This window comes from Sceloporus occidentalis, unplaced genomic scaffold (genome assembly GCF_023333645.1).
Source record: "Sceloporus occidentalis isolate IW3139 unplaced genomic scaffold, rSceOcc1.0.p SCAF_5, whole genome shotgun sequence".
In the NCBI taxonomy this organism is placed as follows: domain Eukaryota; kingdom Metazoa; phylum Chordata; class Lepidosauria; order Squamata; family Phrynosomatidae; genus Sceloporus; species Sceloporus occidentalis.
In genome coordinates, this window is record NW_028316985.1 from 53,456,569 (window position 1) to 53,473,083 (window position 16,515).

At 40.3% G+C, this 16,515-nt stretch overlaps 1 protein-coding gene across 1 annotated transcript in view; it reads left to right on the forward strand.

The window, feature by feature from the left end:
• The window catches only part of LOC149312164 (voltage-gated potassium channel KCNC2-like), a 174,225-nt gene extending 159,141 nt beyond the window's left edge, over positions 1–15,084 (forward strand). Inside the window, exon 4 of the mRNA XM_089524092.1 lies at positions 14,709–15,084. Within this exon, the coding sequence (XP_089380218.1) occupies positions 14,709–14,878 (170 nt within the window). The 3' untranslated portion in view covers positions 14,879–15,084. The remainder of the gene's footprint in view (positions 1–14,708) is intronic.
• Positions 15,085–16,515: the final 1,431 nt, after the last annotated feature.

Here is a 16,515-nt window from a genome sequence, read left to right on the forward strand (position 1 = left end):
TGAAATCATGTCGGTTACAAGGGGAACATGGAATATTCTGGAGTGAGAAATGCAAATTCACAAACTTTATTTTCATCCAGCATAAAGCTTCAAACAAAAGTCCCCATTAGTTTTTCTCCCCCTGCCACAGTGGAATTGGGAATGCTGTTGTTGCACTATGCTAGCATATTTCCCAAGAGTTGTGCAGTGCTGGTCAGGGGAGACAAAGGCTAGCACTTGTTAGTGACATACACAGGCATTACAGCACTGTGCCCCCCCCCCCCCATGGTGATACAGTGGCTCATGAAGAATGGGAGTAGGGGAAGGATCAGAGAAGCATCTGGATATAACCCCATAGTCAAGTGCAGAATTATTACAACATCCACTGAAACCTGCAGGAGAACTTGGTGGATCTTGGTATAAGGTATCATAAGGAGTCAGATATTCCTCTGTCCCCCCCCCCCCCTCCAGTTCTCTACCAGCCATGGAATGGCCACCAGGAGGGACTGGTGCAGTTAAATAGTGAGAATGGGTTTGACATGAGATTTGTAGGGTAGCTACACATGTGGAGCTATCGTGATCATATAGGATCTTGGCCAAATTCTGTTGGTTCCAAACAACCAGCCTTCCTAATGTTTGACTTCCTTCACAACCGCAGTGTCTTGGGGCTTTTACTTTTAGCCACTATCACCTACTATGATGTAGATATGCTTTTTTCAGACTAGGTCTATAAGAATGTTTTCCCAAACTCACATTTGCTGAGGCAATAGGAATGAAAAGGAAGGAAATTGATGGGCAAAAGAGGGATGTTTAAACCTTCCCAAGCTTACATCTTTACTCCTTGAAATGGTTTGTGGAGTGTTTCTGATATTCTCTTAACACCTCACAGATCAAAGCCAGGACACATGTAGCCAGGCAACATCAGAATATGGTCAAGATGGCAAAGGTTGTGAATAAAAAAACCACAGAAGCCAAGCGAGGCTGCAGCAGGTTTTGCTTGAACCTACTGAGGAGGGCAAGATACCACCCCTTACTTTCCCCTCCCTTCTGCTAAATTAACTGAGCAGTGACAACAAACTACATTTTGAGCTGAGTTTAAAGCAATTGAACTAAGCTGACAACAAAGAAGGAAAGTGGGAAGACTGGGGCAGTGTTTATGGAGGGGATTTTTGAAAGCGAATGAGTAGGCTTTTCAAGAAACCCAATTCCTTCTTACATGTAAATTTTCCTCCAAAATTTTCCCCAGGTTGAACATTAGCATCACAAAGGGAAAAATGGGCTGCAGATGCTGGTTTTGCTGACTCAAAGACAGGGTCTCTCTAACCCAGCATTCTCTTTCCATTGCAGGAATATTACAGTAGTGCGTAAGCACTGTAGAGCACTCTTCATGATGTGTGTTTCTGCTCTTAGAAAAACTCATACAGTCAGAGAGAATGCATCTGTAGGTATAACTGCATGACAGGCTGGACAGCAGCAGAGGGGACAGTAATGCTATGTTGCTGGATAGAAGCTTTCATATCATGTCCTCTCAACATCTCAGCTGCCCCACCAAAAGATAAACCAGTAACTGAATTCCTTACAGTCTGCATGAAGGTCCCCCTCTTGTGAAAATTAATTGCATATATACTCATCATGGAAAGAAGGCTATTTTGCCCTAAACTCACGTGCAATCTGCAAGGATGGCAGCAGTCGTGGCAAGTGCATGAGAGGATGGGGAAGATGCTTTTCACCTGCATTCCCACAGCATCGCTCTAAGCTTGTCCCACAACTGAGATAACTTGAATTGTATCATCTTTTGCTAACCGCCTTGGGAATCATGCAGCAAATTGCCAATGGGGATTAAAACATCTCACCAGCTGCTGTTTCCAAATGACTAATATAACCATCTGCTAGAAGTAGCTTAATTTAAATTGCCCTGATTAAAGATAGTGGTAGGCAGGCTGCAGATCATTGTTCACATCCACTCCAGTTCTTAAGCACAGTATAAGGCACTATTTTTAGCTCAGTTTGCTACATAGTGGTGAGTTTATGCTGAACAATTTTCAAATATAGGACCTGCTTTTAACTCTCAGACTACAACATGGGACCTACATTTTACTTTGGTCTTTCTCTTGATCCTTTTATTTTCTCATTATTCTTCACTTTCATTCTTATTCCATAAAAAAACCCAAACCCATGAAAAAGTAGTGATAGTTGTTTCACTGGTATAGTTACAGTAATTTTAAATCTTGAAGTGACCCAGTTTAGGCTCAGGAACAGCAGTGAATTATGAATCAATATTCTCAGGAAACTATCACAGCAAAATGACCTTTCATAGTTTCACTCACCCTTATAGTAATGTAACTGGGGCATATTATTTTTACCTTTGTTTCTTTGTTGGCTGTATTTTATTTTTCATTCATGTTCTGTATTGTATCCCATCTTTAACATTTTCCTAAGACATTGTTAGAGCAGAGGGTGGAAATGTGTGGCCATCCAGATGTTGAACTGGAACTCCTAGCATCATTCATCATTAGCTATGATGGCTTACCTTGTTGGGCATTGCAGTTCAATAACATCTGGAAGGCTGTATAATTGCCACCTGGAGCCTCCTGAAAAGAATAAATAATCATAGAAAAATTAATGTCACCCAGCATTATTCTTGCCAATCAGACCTTAATTTGTTTGTTTATTTCTTCCATATTTTTACTCTCATGCTATCACTATAAGTTTGAGTGCATCTCCAATGTAGAAATAATGTGTGATGTCACTTTAAGTGCTGTAGCTCCATCCTATGGAATCCTAGGATTTGTAGTTTTATAAGATATTTAACCTTCTCTGCCAAAGAGTGCTAGTGCCTCACCAAACTACATATCTCAAGGATTCTATAAGATGGGGCCATAGTTATTAAAGTGGTATCAAATTGCATCATTTCTACAGTGTAGATGTACCCCATGATTAGTCTTAGGCCCTATACAGACTGGCCTGAAAGGCCGGCCTATGAGTGGAGTCAGGGTGCAACATCCTGATTATGCATGCCTTGACTCTGCCCCCAGGATGCCATGATGCCTCATGCTGCTTCAGACAGTGCATGGCACCATGACGCACCTCTGGCACTGTGTCCAGATGATGCAGCTCCGAAGGGGTACCATACAGCCACACCGCCACGGCTATGGCACCATTTGCCATAGTCTATCCATGGGTGTTATTGTTTAACAGACAGTAATATTGGAAATACTTATTCCAAGTTGACATTACAAGCTCTCAGCTTACAAAATATCACCATTTTTCAAGTAGAAAAATTTCCAGGACCTCATGTGCCAGTATTTGGCAGAGAATGGCTGGACTTACTATGATTATCTGTTGCAAAGGAAAGTTCATTGCAGCCCCCCCCCCCAATTTTTTTTTAATTAATTTCCTTGTCGGAAAACAAGGAAACTGAGATGGGGCAGAAAAAGAGAGACAGAGATTAATATATAAAATTAATCCATAATTCATCAGGTGACCAAAGAGCTAAGCAGACACAACAATCAGGAAACATTGCTTAAAATAGAATATATGAACACATGTAAGAAAACTAGGCAGATGGCTCATCTTTAGGCAGGGCTTACCCATATGGCAAGAAACCTGATCAAATATTGAATGGTATAGGAAATCCCAATGAAACAAAATTTTTAAAAAATGACTCATACATGAAATCTAGAATTCTAAATATTTTTCTTTGTCCTTTGAGATGACAGCATAACCATCCCTGCATAGTCAGCTTCTTAAGTTTAATATGCATGCTGAGCAAGAGCAAGATAAATAAAGCATAATGAAGAGGCGTTAATGAAATGTGAACATCTACAGAGAAAACCAAGCCACTTGGGCAAGTATTTGAATAAAGAAAAGAAGAAGAGATACTTAAGAGAAATGTTGTCTCAGAGAGTTGAAGATGGACTGGAAATTAGTTAGAATCCAATGAATGCAATGATGAAAATTTCTGACTGGAAAGAGGAAAACATCAAATAGCAAGCTGTATAGCAATTATGGGATTGTAAGCTGTATTTAAGATTTTGTAACTGGTGTGAATTCATGTTTGCCATGGAGGGGAGCCGTAGCTGGAATGACCACAACACATAACAGTTGGAAGGGAAAAGGCTACAGCTTTATTCATAAACAGCTATAACATAGGGTTGGCCTCAGAGCATAAGGTCTGGCTCTGTCATCCATCAATCCATGATTAATTGATGAAACCCATTTTCTTGGTCACAGCCAAGCTTCAGAATGACAAAGGGGCTGACTGGTTAAGCACCCATCCGCATCTCAGGTAACCGGTTGATTGCCTGTTTGCATCTCTGCTCCTTGTCACCAGGGGATACTGAATCGATGTTGCCCCCACAATAGCAACATTGCTCTCAGCGCCCTTGTGCCTCCATTGGACTCCCAATCCAGTGCTTCACAGCTTTGGAAGCCATGCTCACCAGATCCAAGACCTATGCTACTGCCCTTGAAGTTGTGATACAAAACCCTGTTCCCAATAGAGGGAGAGTGGGTGGGGAGAGCCGAGTTGCAAACTTTAAAACTGTCTCACGTGTCCTGTGCTGCAGCCAGGACACGGGATGGAGGCGGGGATTATCACATGCTAAATTGCTGCCTGCCATCAGCCTGGGTCCAAACCACACTCCGCCAGGACTTTTTCGAAGCTGGAAAGCTTCTGACTTCAAAAAAGTGCTAGCAGAGTGTAGCTGGGACCTGTCTTGGACCTGGGCTGATGGTGGGTGGTGATTTAGCATGCGATAATCCCCACCTCCATCCTGCATCCTGGCTGCTGCACAGGACCCTTGAGACAATTTTAATAATAATAATAACAATAATAATAATAATAATAATAATAATTTTTATTTATAGACCGCTATTCCGCAATGATCATAGCGGTGTACAGTAAAATTGCAATACAATACAAAAAAAATTGTTTTAAAGTGCATGCACTCAGTTCCTATATAAGGTCTGTTTCAGCTAAACAACATACTGAATCCTGTTAATTGTTTTGCTGGTGTGTGTGTTTGTGAAGCTCAGAAGCACTGGTAAAACATTGCAGTGAATCATTTGGGGAGAGGGAATTTCCTCTGAACATGAAGTTTCCGTTCAGAGGAAATTCCCTCTCCTGGAACAATTCACTGACGCTAGAGGGAGCTGACGATTCCCTGATGATGAGGAAGCACACTAGGCTTTCACACACGCATGCTTCCTCAACGATCCAGCAATGTTTTACCAGCGCTTTTGAGCTGACATGGAAATTTTATTTGTGTAATGATATATATTTTAATCTAGTTTTAATTTTTTTTATTGTTTAATCTTGTTTTAACCTTTGTATCTTGTGAATTTTTAATACTGTGCTTTTAACTTCTTGTAAGCCACTTTGAGTCCCAGACTGGGAAGAAAGGCAGGATAGAAATATCATCATCATCATCATCATCATCATCATCATGATCATCATCATCATCATCCTGGGACTTGTACTTTCATGAGAAATTTAGCATTCTATGCCAGTGAGTTCTAGCCTCTCCCCAAACTGCAAACTCCAGAATTCTGCAGGATGTCACCTGGCAGTTAAAGTTGTGACAAAACTGACAGCTATATCTAGTTGTCAACTTGCTCAGTTTTATCAGTTTACTCAGAACCCACACAAAGTAGTTTTGTTTTTTGTGTGGGTTTTTTTTGTAGAGTAGGCAATTTTATTGACCTTATTGTGGTTATATGTGTGTACACAGAAGACCCTTCCATTAAATTATTTATGCATCTTCCTTTTACCTTCTGATACCTGATACTGGAATATTTAACTTCAAATGAACTATTCTGGAGGCACTGATGCAACTGTTGGAATCTGTCGATCCTATTGTAATCACAGGTGCCATTTTAAAGATGATTAATTATTGCTATTTGGGACAAATGTCCCTAAAAATTATGCATTTCTCTGGAGTAGTGCAGCTTTTTTATTATTTACATATTTTGAATAACACTGTTGACTCTAATCTAGCATATGGACAGTGAAGTGTTCTTACTACAGTGTTCTCCACAATTCATAATGTATTAGTCCCCCTCCCACCCCCAAATCAAGAGAGAAATGAACAATGTGATCTGATTCAAGAGCAGTATCTAAGGCTCAGTAGCCACTTAGCAACTGCCTCTTTAGAAAGCAAGTGAAAATCTGGCAGGTCCTTGTTCTTGCTTCTGACTCTGTAGCTTGAAATTTGCGGATATATGTCATACGCCAATGAGTCATCCTAGACCAGCCGCTCTTTCATTACAGCTCTCAACTGGACATACCTTTCTATTCCGTGTAACATAGTTAAACTTCACTGCACAAATGCAGCATAGTTGACATTATTTTGTGATTGTCCCAAAGTGATTCAGCGGTATTAAAATAATAAATGAGGCCCTTTGGATTTAAAAACAACAAGCTTTAATGAGCATGTTTCTGAGTCTGGCAATCCATCATCATGTTTTATTTATAGAGCAGTGTATGATTCATCATTAGACTTTCTTTCAGATGTTGGAAGGGGGAAAGGGGATGGCACATACATGAGTATCTCCAGACTCTTGCAGCTGCTGCTATTTTCAACATCAAAAAACCTGCACATTGACAGATTTTTGCTTCATTTTTCTTCCGTGCTTATATTTGATATTTTTGTTTTGTTTTGTTTTACTTCATACAATCAGTTTCATTGTAAGGACAGACGGCTGTCTCTGATATCACAGTTCTTTGGCTTGTCACCAAACAGTGGAAGATACTTCCCATACCATGGAGGATTCAATGGAAATCTTTACTAATCATTTTTATTGTCTTTGCTGCTGTTACCCTGCAAAACACAGAATGCAGTCTCTCCTGGATAAACAAAGATATTGACACGGTGATGAGGCTGACATCCATGCCACCAAAAATATCTGTTCTAGGGTGTTTCCCAGTCTTTGGGAGCAAGAGTTTAGGATCACAAGCACTGTCAGGGGGGAGGGATGCATTGATTCAGGATCCAGCAGAAGTAGACCATGGCAAACTAACCATTTTATTCCCCCAACTTTCACACTGAATGATGTTACAAGATTTTAATATTTCAGAAGAAAAGAGGATGTAAAGAACAGAGTTAATACTTAAACATTATTTACTTTAAGCAACAATACCTGAGATTTAGCTTCAAAATGGAGGTTTGAAATCAAATGTTGAAAATGACTGGCTGAGATCCTGCATCATCAGATATAATTGTGATGATGGAATTCCAGTTCTGGCATAAGTATTTTTGAACTTTGGCTCACTCATATGATTGCCATTAGTTGATGACAATGCAGCTCACAACAGCAACAACAAACACACAGAGGAGTGTAGCTACAAGAAGAGAGGGGGAGAAGGCAGTCATTGCCCTTCCTAAATAAAAATTCTGCTCCCCTAAGAAATTTTCCTTCAGCCCCCTTGTTTCCAGCATGACAGTAATTTAAAACTTCAACTCAGCATTTTGAAACACAGTTTAATATTTTTTCATATTATAATTCAGTAATTGTGTAATGTGAAAAAGTAACTCTTTCCATTACTGCTATTTAGCGCCATTCAGGATTTGATTTTGGCTGAGCATGCTGACTTGGCCTGTATCACAGAGAACTGTTTGGGTGAGGCTGGGGGTAGTTGCAGTGGTCTGTTATGAGTCCAACCCTGTAGCCAGGTGCTCTATCCCACAGTCTGCAAGTTTTCACTGCACATACCTAAAGGTGGGTAGCAGGACAGAATAAGTAATATCCTACCTTGCTGCTCAACAGTCTCACTTCCTGAGCTAGCCCCCATAGTCTTGTTGTTGGTGTTAGAGTCTCTTTGTCAAGTAGTGATGGGAGACTTCAACATCCATGGTGAGACTGCCCTGTCACAAGTGGCTCAGGATTTCATGGCCTCCATGACAACTGTGTGTCTGTCCCAAATGGTATCTGGCTGTACTCATGTTGCTGGGCACATTCTGAACTTTGCTTTCTGTGCTGGATGAGTTGATGGTGCCATTAGTATGGAGGAAATTCCTGTTGATGTCATGGACAGATCATTTTCTGATCAAGTTTAGACTCACTCAGATTTTGAACCTCTAGAAGGAGGAGGGACTGGTTAGCAGACTGATGGATCTGGATGGATTCCTGACAGCTGTTGGGGACTTTCCTGTCACCTGAGTAGGTGATTCTGTCTAAGCTCTGGCTGATTGTTGGGATGGGGAAATGGCCAGAGTGGTGGACACAATCACTCCCGAGGGTCTCCTCTTATGGAGTGAAGCTAAACCAGCCCCCTGGTTTTCTAGGGATCTGGCCATGATGAAGTGATATGGAGACTAGAGCAACATTGGCAGAAGACTGAGTGAGTCTGAACATGGCCTAGAGCCTATTTGAAGGCAGCAATGAATTTTTTCTTTTGCTATTAACATTGCATCTGCAAGGAGCCATCGAGCAGAGCCATTTTCAGCGGTCAGAGGTCTATTTCATACTGGTCCTCAAGCAGAAAATGGAGACCACTCAACACCCTGTTATGGAGACTTTGCATAGCACTTTACAGATAAAATCACTTAGATCTGCTCCAACTTGGATGCTGTAGCTGATACAGTTCCAGTGCATGTAAACTTGTCCCTTGCTTGTCCAATGATATTGGATATGTTTCAGTTTGTGCACACTGAGTATGTGAACTGAAAAATATCCTTGAATATATGAGAGCAACCACATGTGTACTTGACCTTTGCCCTTTCTGGCTCATTCAATAGACCAGAAGGGGACTGGCTGGATGAGTGAAGGAGATAGTTAATGACTCCTTACAACAAGGCAGAGTTCCAGTGTATTGAATCAATCTATAATGGATAGTTATCTGCCAGAATGTAACATACCATTCCTGGGCAAGGTACTGAAGCATGTGGTGGCCCTCCCAACTCCAGGGGTTCCTGGATAAAATGGATTATCTAGATTCATTTTAGTCTGGTTTCAAGCCTAGTTATGAGACAGAGATAGCTTTACTCACTTTTGTGGATGACTTATTCAGGGAACTTGACAAGGGAGTGTGTCCCTGTTGGTTCTGCTGGACCTCTCAGCAGTTTTGCTGCTTTGCTGCCTTGAGTCTCAATTTTGGGAAGAAGGCAGGATACAAATAAATTCCTTCATCACCACCACCACCGCAAAAGGAGAGGAGAGACATAGAGAAGGGAAGAGATTTTACCATACTCCATGACTTCATTTCTGTCACAGGACCAGATGCATTTGGTAGATGATAAATGAAACATGGGACTGTCAAGACCTTGTAGATGTGCTGCTAAAGAATGGTGGAAGTACTCCCCATTTTCTTGTTTGTGAACTCATATGCCACTGGCTCACAGTGGTTTGACCTTGGAAACTTCCACAAAGCCTGCACTTAGGCTGATGTAGGATCCAGCATATCTAAATCTGCACAGAAGGTATGATAATATGATAAATCTATACAGAAGGTTCAAAGTCCAAACATTCAGGCAGGATACATACCAGCAAAATGTAGCATGGCGGCAGTGGCAGTAGGGTTAGGGAGTGCGCACCATTCATACACTCCCTAACCCTAGTATGTACTAGGGTTAGCCCAGTACGTACTGGGAATGAAAAATGATGGTGCCCTGTCTACATGGGCACCACCATTTTGATGTGATGGACACCTAGTGTCCGCACACCCTGGCACCTTTTTGACGACTCAAGTGCACCATTGGTGCATTGCAGCGTCACAAATGCGCCACAAGAAGAACCCGCTTTTTGAGGGTTCTTTTTGCTCCATGATGGCGCCGCATGGTTTGTCCGCTGCAGCTCCCTCACAGAGCAAACCAGGGCGGCGGGAGACCACCCTTTTTGGGTGGCCTGTATCCCACCTCAGTGACCTATTTGAAAGCAGCTTCTTATGACATTTAGCCATCATAAAACACAACATTTAAACTGCCATGGAGGGTGGATGAGTTAAGTACAGCATGTCTGTCATATATGTCATCATTTTGCTCTGGAAAGCATTGACCAATGTATAAAACAATGCAGCTGGAGGTTTTGCCCCTTCCTTACTTTTTCATAAATAATAATAAGAATAAGAATAAGAAAGCACTGCCCTACATTAAGTGGCAATGGAACTGTAAAGCAACCTGACAGCATGTCCATTTGCCACAGAATACCCCCATGGCACTCATGCTATGTAGCCTCTATCCTATTAGGCCAGTGAAGACTGTAATAGCAATGATTGTTATTGGCCCTGAAGACTGTAATAAGATTATTATGGTGTCAATAATCTCCTAAAACTATGAGTCTTAGGGGGAAATTTTCAAGACACCCCATCAAAAACAATGATGTCTTCTGGACTGTCTGCTTCAGCTCATTTTCAAAACATGGATGAAACGTACACACACAGGGTGCAGGCCCTTGCTAACAGTTATAACCAGCCACCAGTGATATAATGGTAGATACAAATGTAAGTTTTCATCCCTCATTGTGACAGTCCATATAGCAACACTACTAGGAAAAGTCCAAAAATATAGATGACTGTGTTGATTATCTATTGATCTGTCCATCTATCTTTTTAAAAAACAAACAAACACAATTTCTACCAGTTTTCATCTCCATTAGAAACAGCTTTTCCCCTTCCAGAGTTTTAATTGCCCTCTCAGCACTAAGCCACCATAAAATACTTGGTGGCAGGGAAAGCTCATAATAATATTTTTGTGCTGGGAAAAATAATTTCCACTTTAGCTACAAATGGAATAGATTGCTATGCCCTCCAACAGGAACAGTTCTCCCTGTCATTTGACTTTCAGATGCTTTTAAAATGTCCTACTTTCTCTCTTATCCTCCCAGTTGCCCCTTTTGTCCTCAACTTACTTTAATTCCTACAAACTGAGTTCAAAGTGCAAAAATGGGTTGCACTCAAATAACTGAATAGTGGGATGGGGAGAGGAGGGGTGGGGCAAGCTCTTGCCCTTCCTTGTAGATTCAAGCAAAAACAAGCTGCAGCAGGCTTGTGTGTTCTTCCTGTTTACAAACTTTTGCTTGGCCACGTATAGTTTCTATTTGTGAAATGTTCAGAGGGCATGGATTGCACCTAAACCGGTGTACTTGAATTGAATGGGGATGGTAGTATATGACTGATAAAATCAGAGTCCTTGCTAATCAAAATGCTGTGAGACTTCAACTGTTTGAGCCCTAGTTCCACTGCATCACTGATAGCAACGTACCTGAGTCCCTTTTATCAAACAAAGTCTGACTTTTTGACTTTGTTTAATAAAAGGTCAAGTGAGGGCTTTCAATATTTTCCTCAATATGTTTTATTGTGAATTAAATCTTGTTTATGATGGATAGTTTCTCCCTTCCCAAATCACTAGTAAGTTACTAAGTTACTTAAGTGGGGCCTCTCTTTTTCTGCATTTAGACCAATAGGACAAGGAGTTGTTAAATCAAACCTGCCCACTGTTTCAATTTGGCAGGGGCTCAATTAATCTTCTGTAGTCCCAGGGGTCATTCAGACGTCATCTTTTATATACCAGATCGATGTGAATAACCTTACTCACACATTCTGTGTCTGTTATTCACACTATGGAACCACATCTCTCTGCATCTCTACAAGTTTGGCTGCTCACATGTGCTGCCACCCTTCCCTTTTCTCTGCACCCACCAGCACTCCTCATTCAGGCAGAGGATCATCTTCCCACCACTTAAGGGGGTTGGCATCCCCTTTTCTCACCCCTGGCTCTTTTTGTCTCTCTTTCCCTCTTTTCTCCCTTCCTGGTTTCAGCGGAACTTTCTTTGGAAGCTAATATGACTGAATTGAGAGTGTTATATTTTGGCCACATGATGAGGAAAAATGAATAATTACAAAAGGCAATGATGCTAGGAAAGGTAGAAGGCAGTAGAAAGAGAGGAAGATCACATTCCAGATTGTTAGACTAGATCAGATAGTACACATGCCTAGGCCTGCAAGACCAGAGCAGAGAACTTGAGGACAGGGGATCTTGGAGATGCCTCATTCACAGGGTCACCATGAGTTGAAGTCAACTCAAGGACAGTTAACAACAAACAATATATTTGTGCGACAAGTTAAAAAGTTGAAGTATATTCAGATTTTTAAAAATAGTTTCTAAGATAAAAAAAGAGAGTTAAGATTAAGCTGTGATTAGTTTTATATTGAAGAAATAGGAGAGATTTAATATTTGTGATAAATGCAGTAATACAATTTGCTTTGGGTCTTTTTAAGGGTTTTTTCTTAAATGGTGAGAACTTTATAAGAAATCTTAAGACAAATATAAATAATAACATTTTAAATAAGTATAGTTTAAATGACTTGGAATAAAATAGCCAAGGATAGAAGCTGAAAGTTATGATCATGTCTTTAGACTAAATTTGTTGTTTTGCTGTTGTGGGATACTAACAGAGGCTAAAAGCAGAAGTCTAACTGGCAATGTTTTGGAGGAGATAGGATTAGCAGAAAACTACCACCAATAGCTGGCAAATTGGGAATCAACTATGTAACACCCCCCTCCCCCCAGTTTGTTTTGATTGTAGTGTAGTGTTATATGGGTTTTATGTTGTATTTTATGTAGAGGTTTTGCCTTATATATAATTTTATGCTACAAAAATGTGTTTAATAAAAATTATTATACAAAAGAAAATATAATGTCCCACTTTCAATCTTCTCTTCCATTATCTCAAACCTAAAGGACTATTAACACAGCATGAATGTAAGCAGCACTTACTAACCATATTGAACACAATGAATTTCTAAAAGTTTACCATAATGGATATAATCCAGGTTGAATATATTTACTACTATCTTCTCTTCCAACTTTCTCATTTTGTGCTAACCTTACTTCAGTTGCTGCAAATTAAGTTCAAAGTGCAAAGTTAGTTTGTATTCCATTCACGCAGTAGAGGGGAGAGGAGTGGAGGAATAAGAAAAAATCTTGCCCTTCCTAACAAACTTATACAGCCTCTCCTAGCTTGTGTGTTCTTCATTAATAATGTTTGCCATCTTGACCACACTCTGGTGGCCTGGTTTTCATCTGTGAAATGTCTTTTAATACACTTAATGGTTAAATATATTAAAAAACACACCAAATTATAGGCATACTGCCCTAAAGAATCGTACAGTGTTTTACTGCCACTAAATGGAAGCAATAACTAGGAAAATATTCATGGGAATATTTTGCTTTCTATATAAAAATAACAATAAACCAAGACTGATACTGGTTTCAATTATATTGGAAAGAAATCATGGTCTGGTGCATGAGTTACACTGGCCTATTTATAGCTTCAAAGATTGTGCCAGCAAAACAGTGAAATGGGGAAAAGGAAGAGAGGAACCCTTTTGAAACCACTTCACGCTGAGAACACTGAAAGAGATATAACATGATTAAAGGAATAATGCAGCATGGGCAAAATTTATATTTGGGGACATGAAAAGAAAGTTTGGAATGTTTCAGGGATGTAAAAAAGATGGTTGCCATGGAAAAAGAATGGTGATTGGACAACTGGCATGAGCCCTGGTGGCGCAGTGGTTTAATGCCTGTACTGCAGCCATTCACTCAAGACCACAAGGTTGCGAGTTCAAGACCAGCAAAAGGGCCCAAGCTTGACTCAGGCTTGCATCCTTCCAAGGTCGCTAAAATGAGTACCCAGACTGTTGGGGGCAAATTAGCTTACTTGCTAATTAGCTTACTTGCTGTTCACTGCTATGATCTTTGGAACAGCGGTATATAAATAAAAAATGTGCATTTGTGTGTGTATATGTGTTTGAAGGGATGAATCAATCACATAAATGGCAAATGAATGAGATGTTGGTAAGAATGAAACAGAAAATAATTTCTGTTAGATATATCTAGCAATCTATCAAATCCTGCATCCTGTCTTCCAGAGTAGCCAAACAGAAAGGTCTGATCATTATATAGCACTGTGTAAATCTACAGCACTATATAAATCATCATCAATCATCATCATCATCATCATCATCATCATCATCATCATCATCCTATTAGGTAAAGAAAGGTGACCATAGATGGTGGATCTGGGTTGAAGAGCAATGAAGTGTTGGTGGACAAATCTACAGGATTACTCTAGTTCAGACTACCAATCAGTCAGTAGGTGGTGGAAGTGGGGTGCAGATTTCCCATCATTTCATTTCAGTATGAAAAAGACAGGGAATAAAAACAGACAGGTTCCAGCATATGATAGACCATGAAAAGATATTGAAAGGAGTTTGTGTAGGTAGAACATCTCTGGATTTGGTGGCAACTTTTCCCTTGCAATATACTTCCATGGTAGAAAAAAAAACTGCTAGCAGAAAAGCATGTATGAGTACAAGCAATTATTTGCAACGTTGCCAAGTTTGGAAAAGTTGATTTAAGAGCTCATGATCCAGAGGTTACTTGTTCTTGACACTTGTTTATAAAATTGGTAGATGTTTTATTTTGGGAGTGTATCAGAAAATACATTGAACTTATTCTTGAAAATATTTCACAGTTGCTGCTAGCAGACTATTCCATCCTACACAGATGCTCTGGTGTTGACACCATTAGTGAAAACAAATGTGACAGCTCCTGGTTAGATGTGTCCCTCTCTCTGTCCTCATATTTTCACTGTACTACTGCTGATTTAATCTTGTCTCTTTCAATTTACATGCTGCCCACCTTCTACTTGCCTTCAGAATCTTCCATTATTATTATTATTATTATTATTATTATTATTATTTCAATATTGTTTTCCTCTTCCTCCAGGTTCCTTCTTTAAAAACAAACAACAACAACAACAACAAAACCCCCCACAATTGCTACAGGTTCAGGCATGTCTTCATGCTGTCAGTTTGTCATGTACTTGCTGGATGAATCTTCACTGGAGAATGAATTTGATTGCTCAAAACCAAGAAGACCCTATTACAGGGTCTTGAGACAGCTGAGGAAATTCTACAAATCTTGGAACAGACAGACATTGAACCTTTCATGGAAGATATGGGAAGCCTCCTTTCTAAACTAGTGGGAGATCTGGGATGACATCTAGCTCCAGAAAGCCCAGGGGCAATTATAGTACTATCATTCCACTTTAACTGCTGTGGCCGCATGCTATGGGATCCTGCGTTTGTAGCATGATGAGTCACTAGAGCTCTTTGGCAGAGAATGCTAAAGTGTCCTCCCTAAACTACAAGTCCCAGCACTCCATAGGTTGGATCCATGGCACTAAAAGTGAAATCATAGTGCTATAATGTGTAGTATATAAGGATACAAGGTGCTTAAATATGTACTGTGGACTGTCCACATTCACTTGGGTTAGGGGTACAGGACCCCATTGAAAGTGGAAAACACACACACACACACACACCCTAAAAGAACGGAATCACTAGGACTTCCACTGCAATTCTGTAGTCAGCATCAGCTAGAACATGACCGTAGAATCATTATCTAGAGAAGTGTTTTCTCTAGGAATCTCTAGATACTCCAGTGTAATTCTATGGTCACCTTCCAGCAGAATCACACTGGAGGACCTAGAGATTTCTAGAGGGAGCATACAAATCAAACCTGTGAATAATCAAATCCACAAAAGTCAAAGTTACAAGTGTAGAGGGCTGACTGTATATAAAGGTGTTCAACTTATGAAGATCTCCTCATAAGCTAAATGCCACACATGAGCAGGATACTTCTCATGGATTCCACAGGTGATAATGATAGCTTGCAAATGTAATGTGGATTGAGTTCTGAAGACTCAGGCTTAAAACTTTGTTGAAAATAGTGTCTTTGTAGCATGCTACAGGTTTGTGTTTTCCCTGTCAAACTGAACTGACATTATATCTGAACTGTCTCCTGAACTTACTGCCTATAGTGATCCTGCCTCAGAATCTTGTAACTGCTTTCAGACCTTGATTCCGGTATTAGCTCTTGTTAATTTATAGCTTCTCTGTTGAAATTACCCAGGAGGATAGGACTTCTGCAGGATATATACATTGTGCATCTTTCACTATACTGTGATGGCTGAAGACTGGTGGTATTTGAACTCAGTCTTTTTGTCCTCATAACTGATGCACTAATGCTGTGCCACAGTGGGATGTGTTGTACAAGTGATGTCTTCACACTGGGACCTCCCTTGGTGGATTAGGGCACAGACAGGTTTGACATCAAGAATAAATCTGAGGAATAGATTTGGATTTTTTTCCCTCTGACAATAGCAAGGGAATAGAAGTCCCTTGGCTTCTTTCACATGATTTATCATAATACGCTTCTGCAGTTGTATCCATCCATAGTATTTATTGCAGGGGTGAGCAGCTACAAAGGGGCAGGAACCATTACTCATTTGCTTGCCAGGTGGGCTGAAAAAACAAACACTGCCTTTATTTTTCTTGTATTGGGGGGATTCAAACCATCACATTTTTGTGACATTTTTTATGGTTTAGGAACATATTTGGGCCTATTTTTAAATGGGGAGGAGGACTCACTGGGCTAGCCTGGACTTTCCCCACCCTTGATCTATTTCAAAGACCTTTTCAGTTCTTGTTGTATCTTTCTTGTATCTCCATTTTCACCAGCATCTGCACGC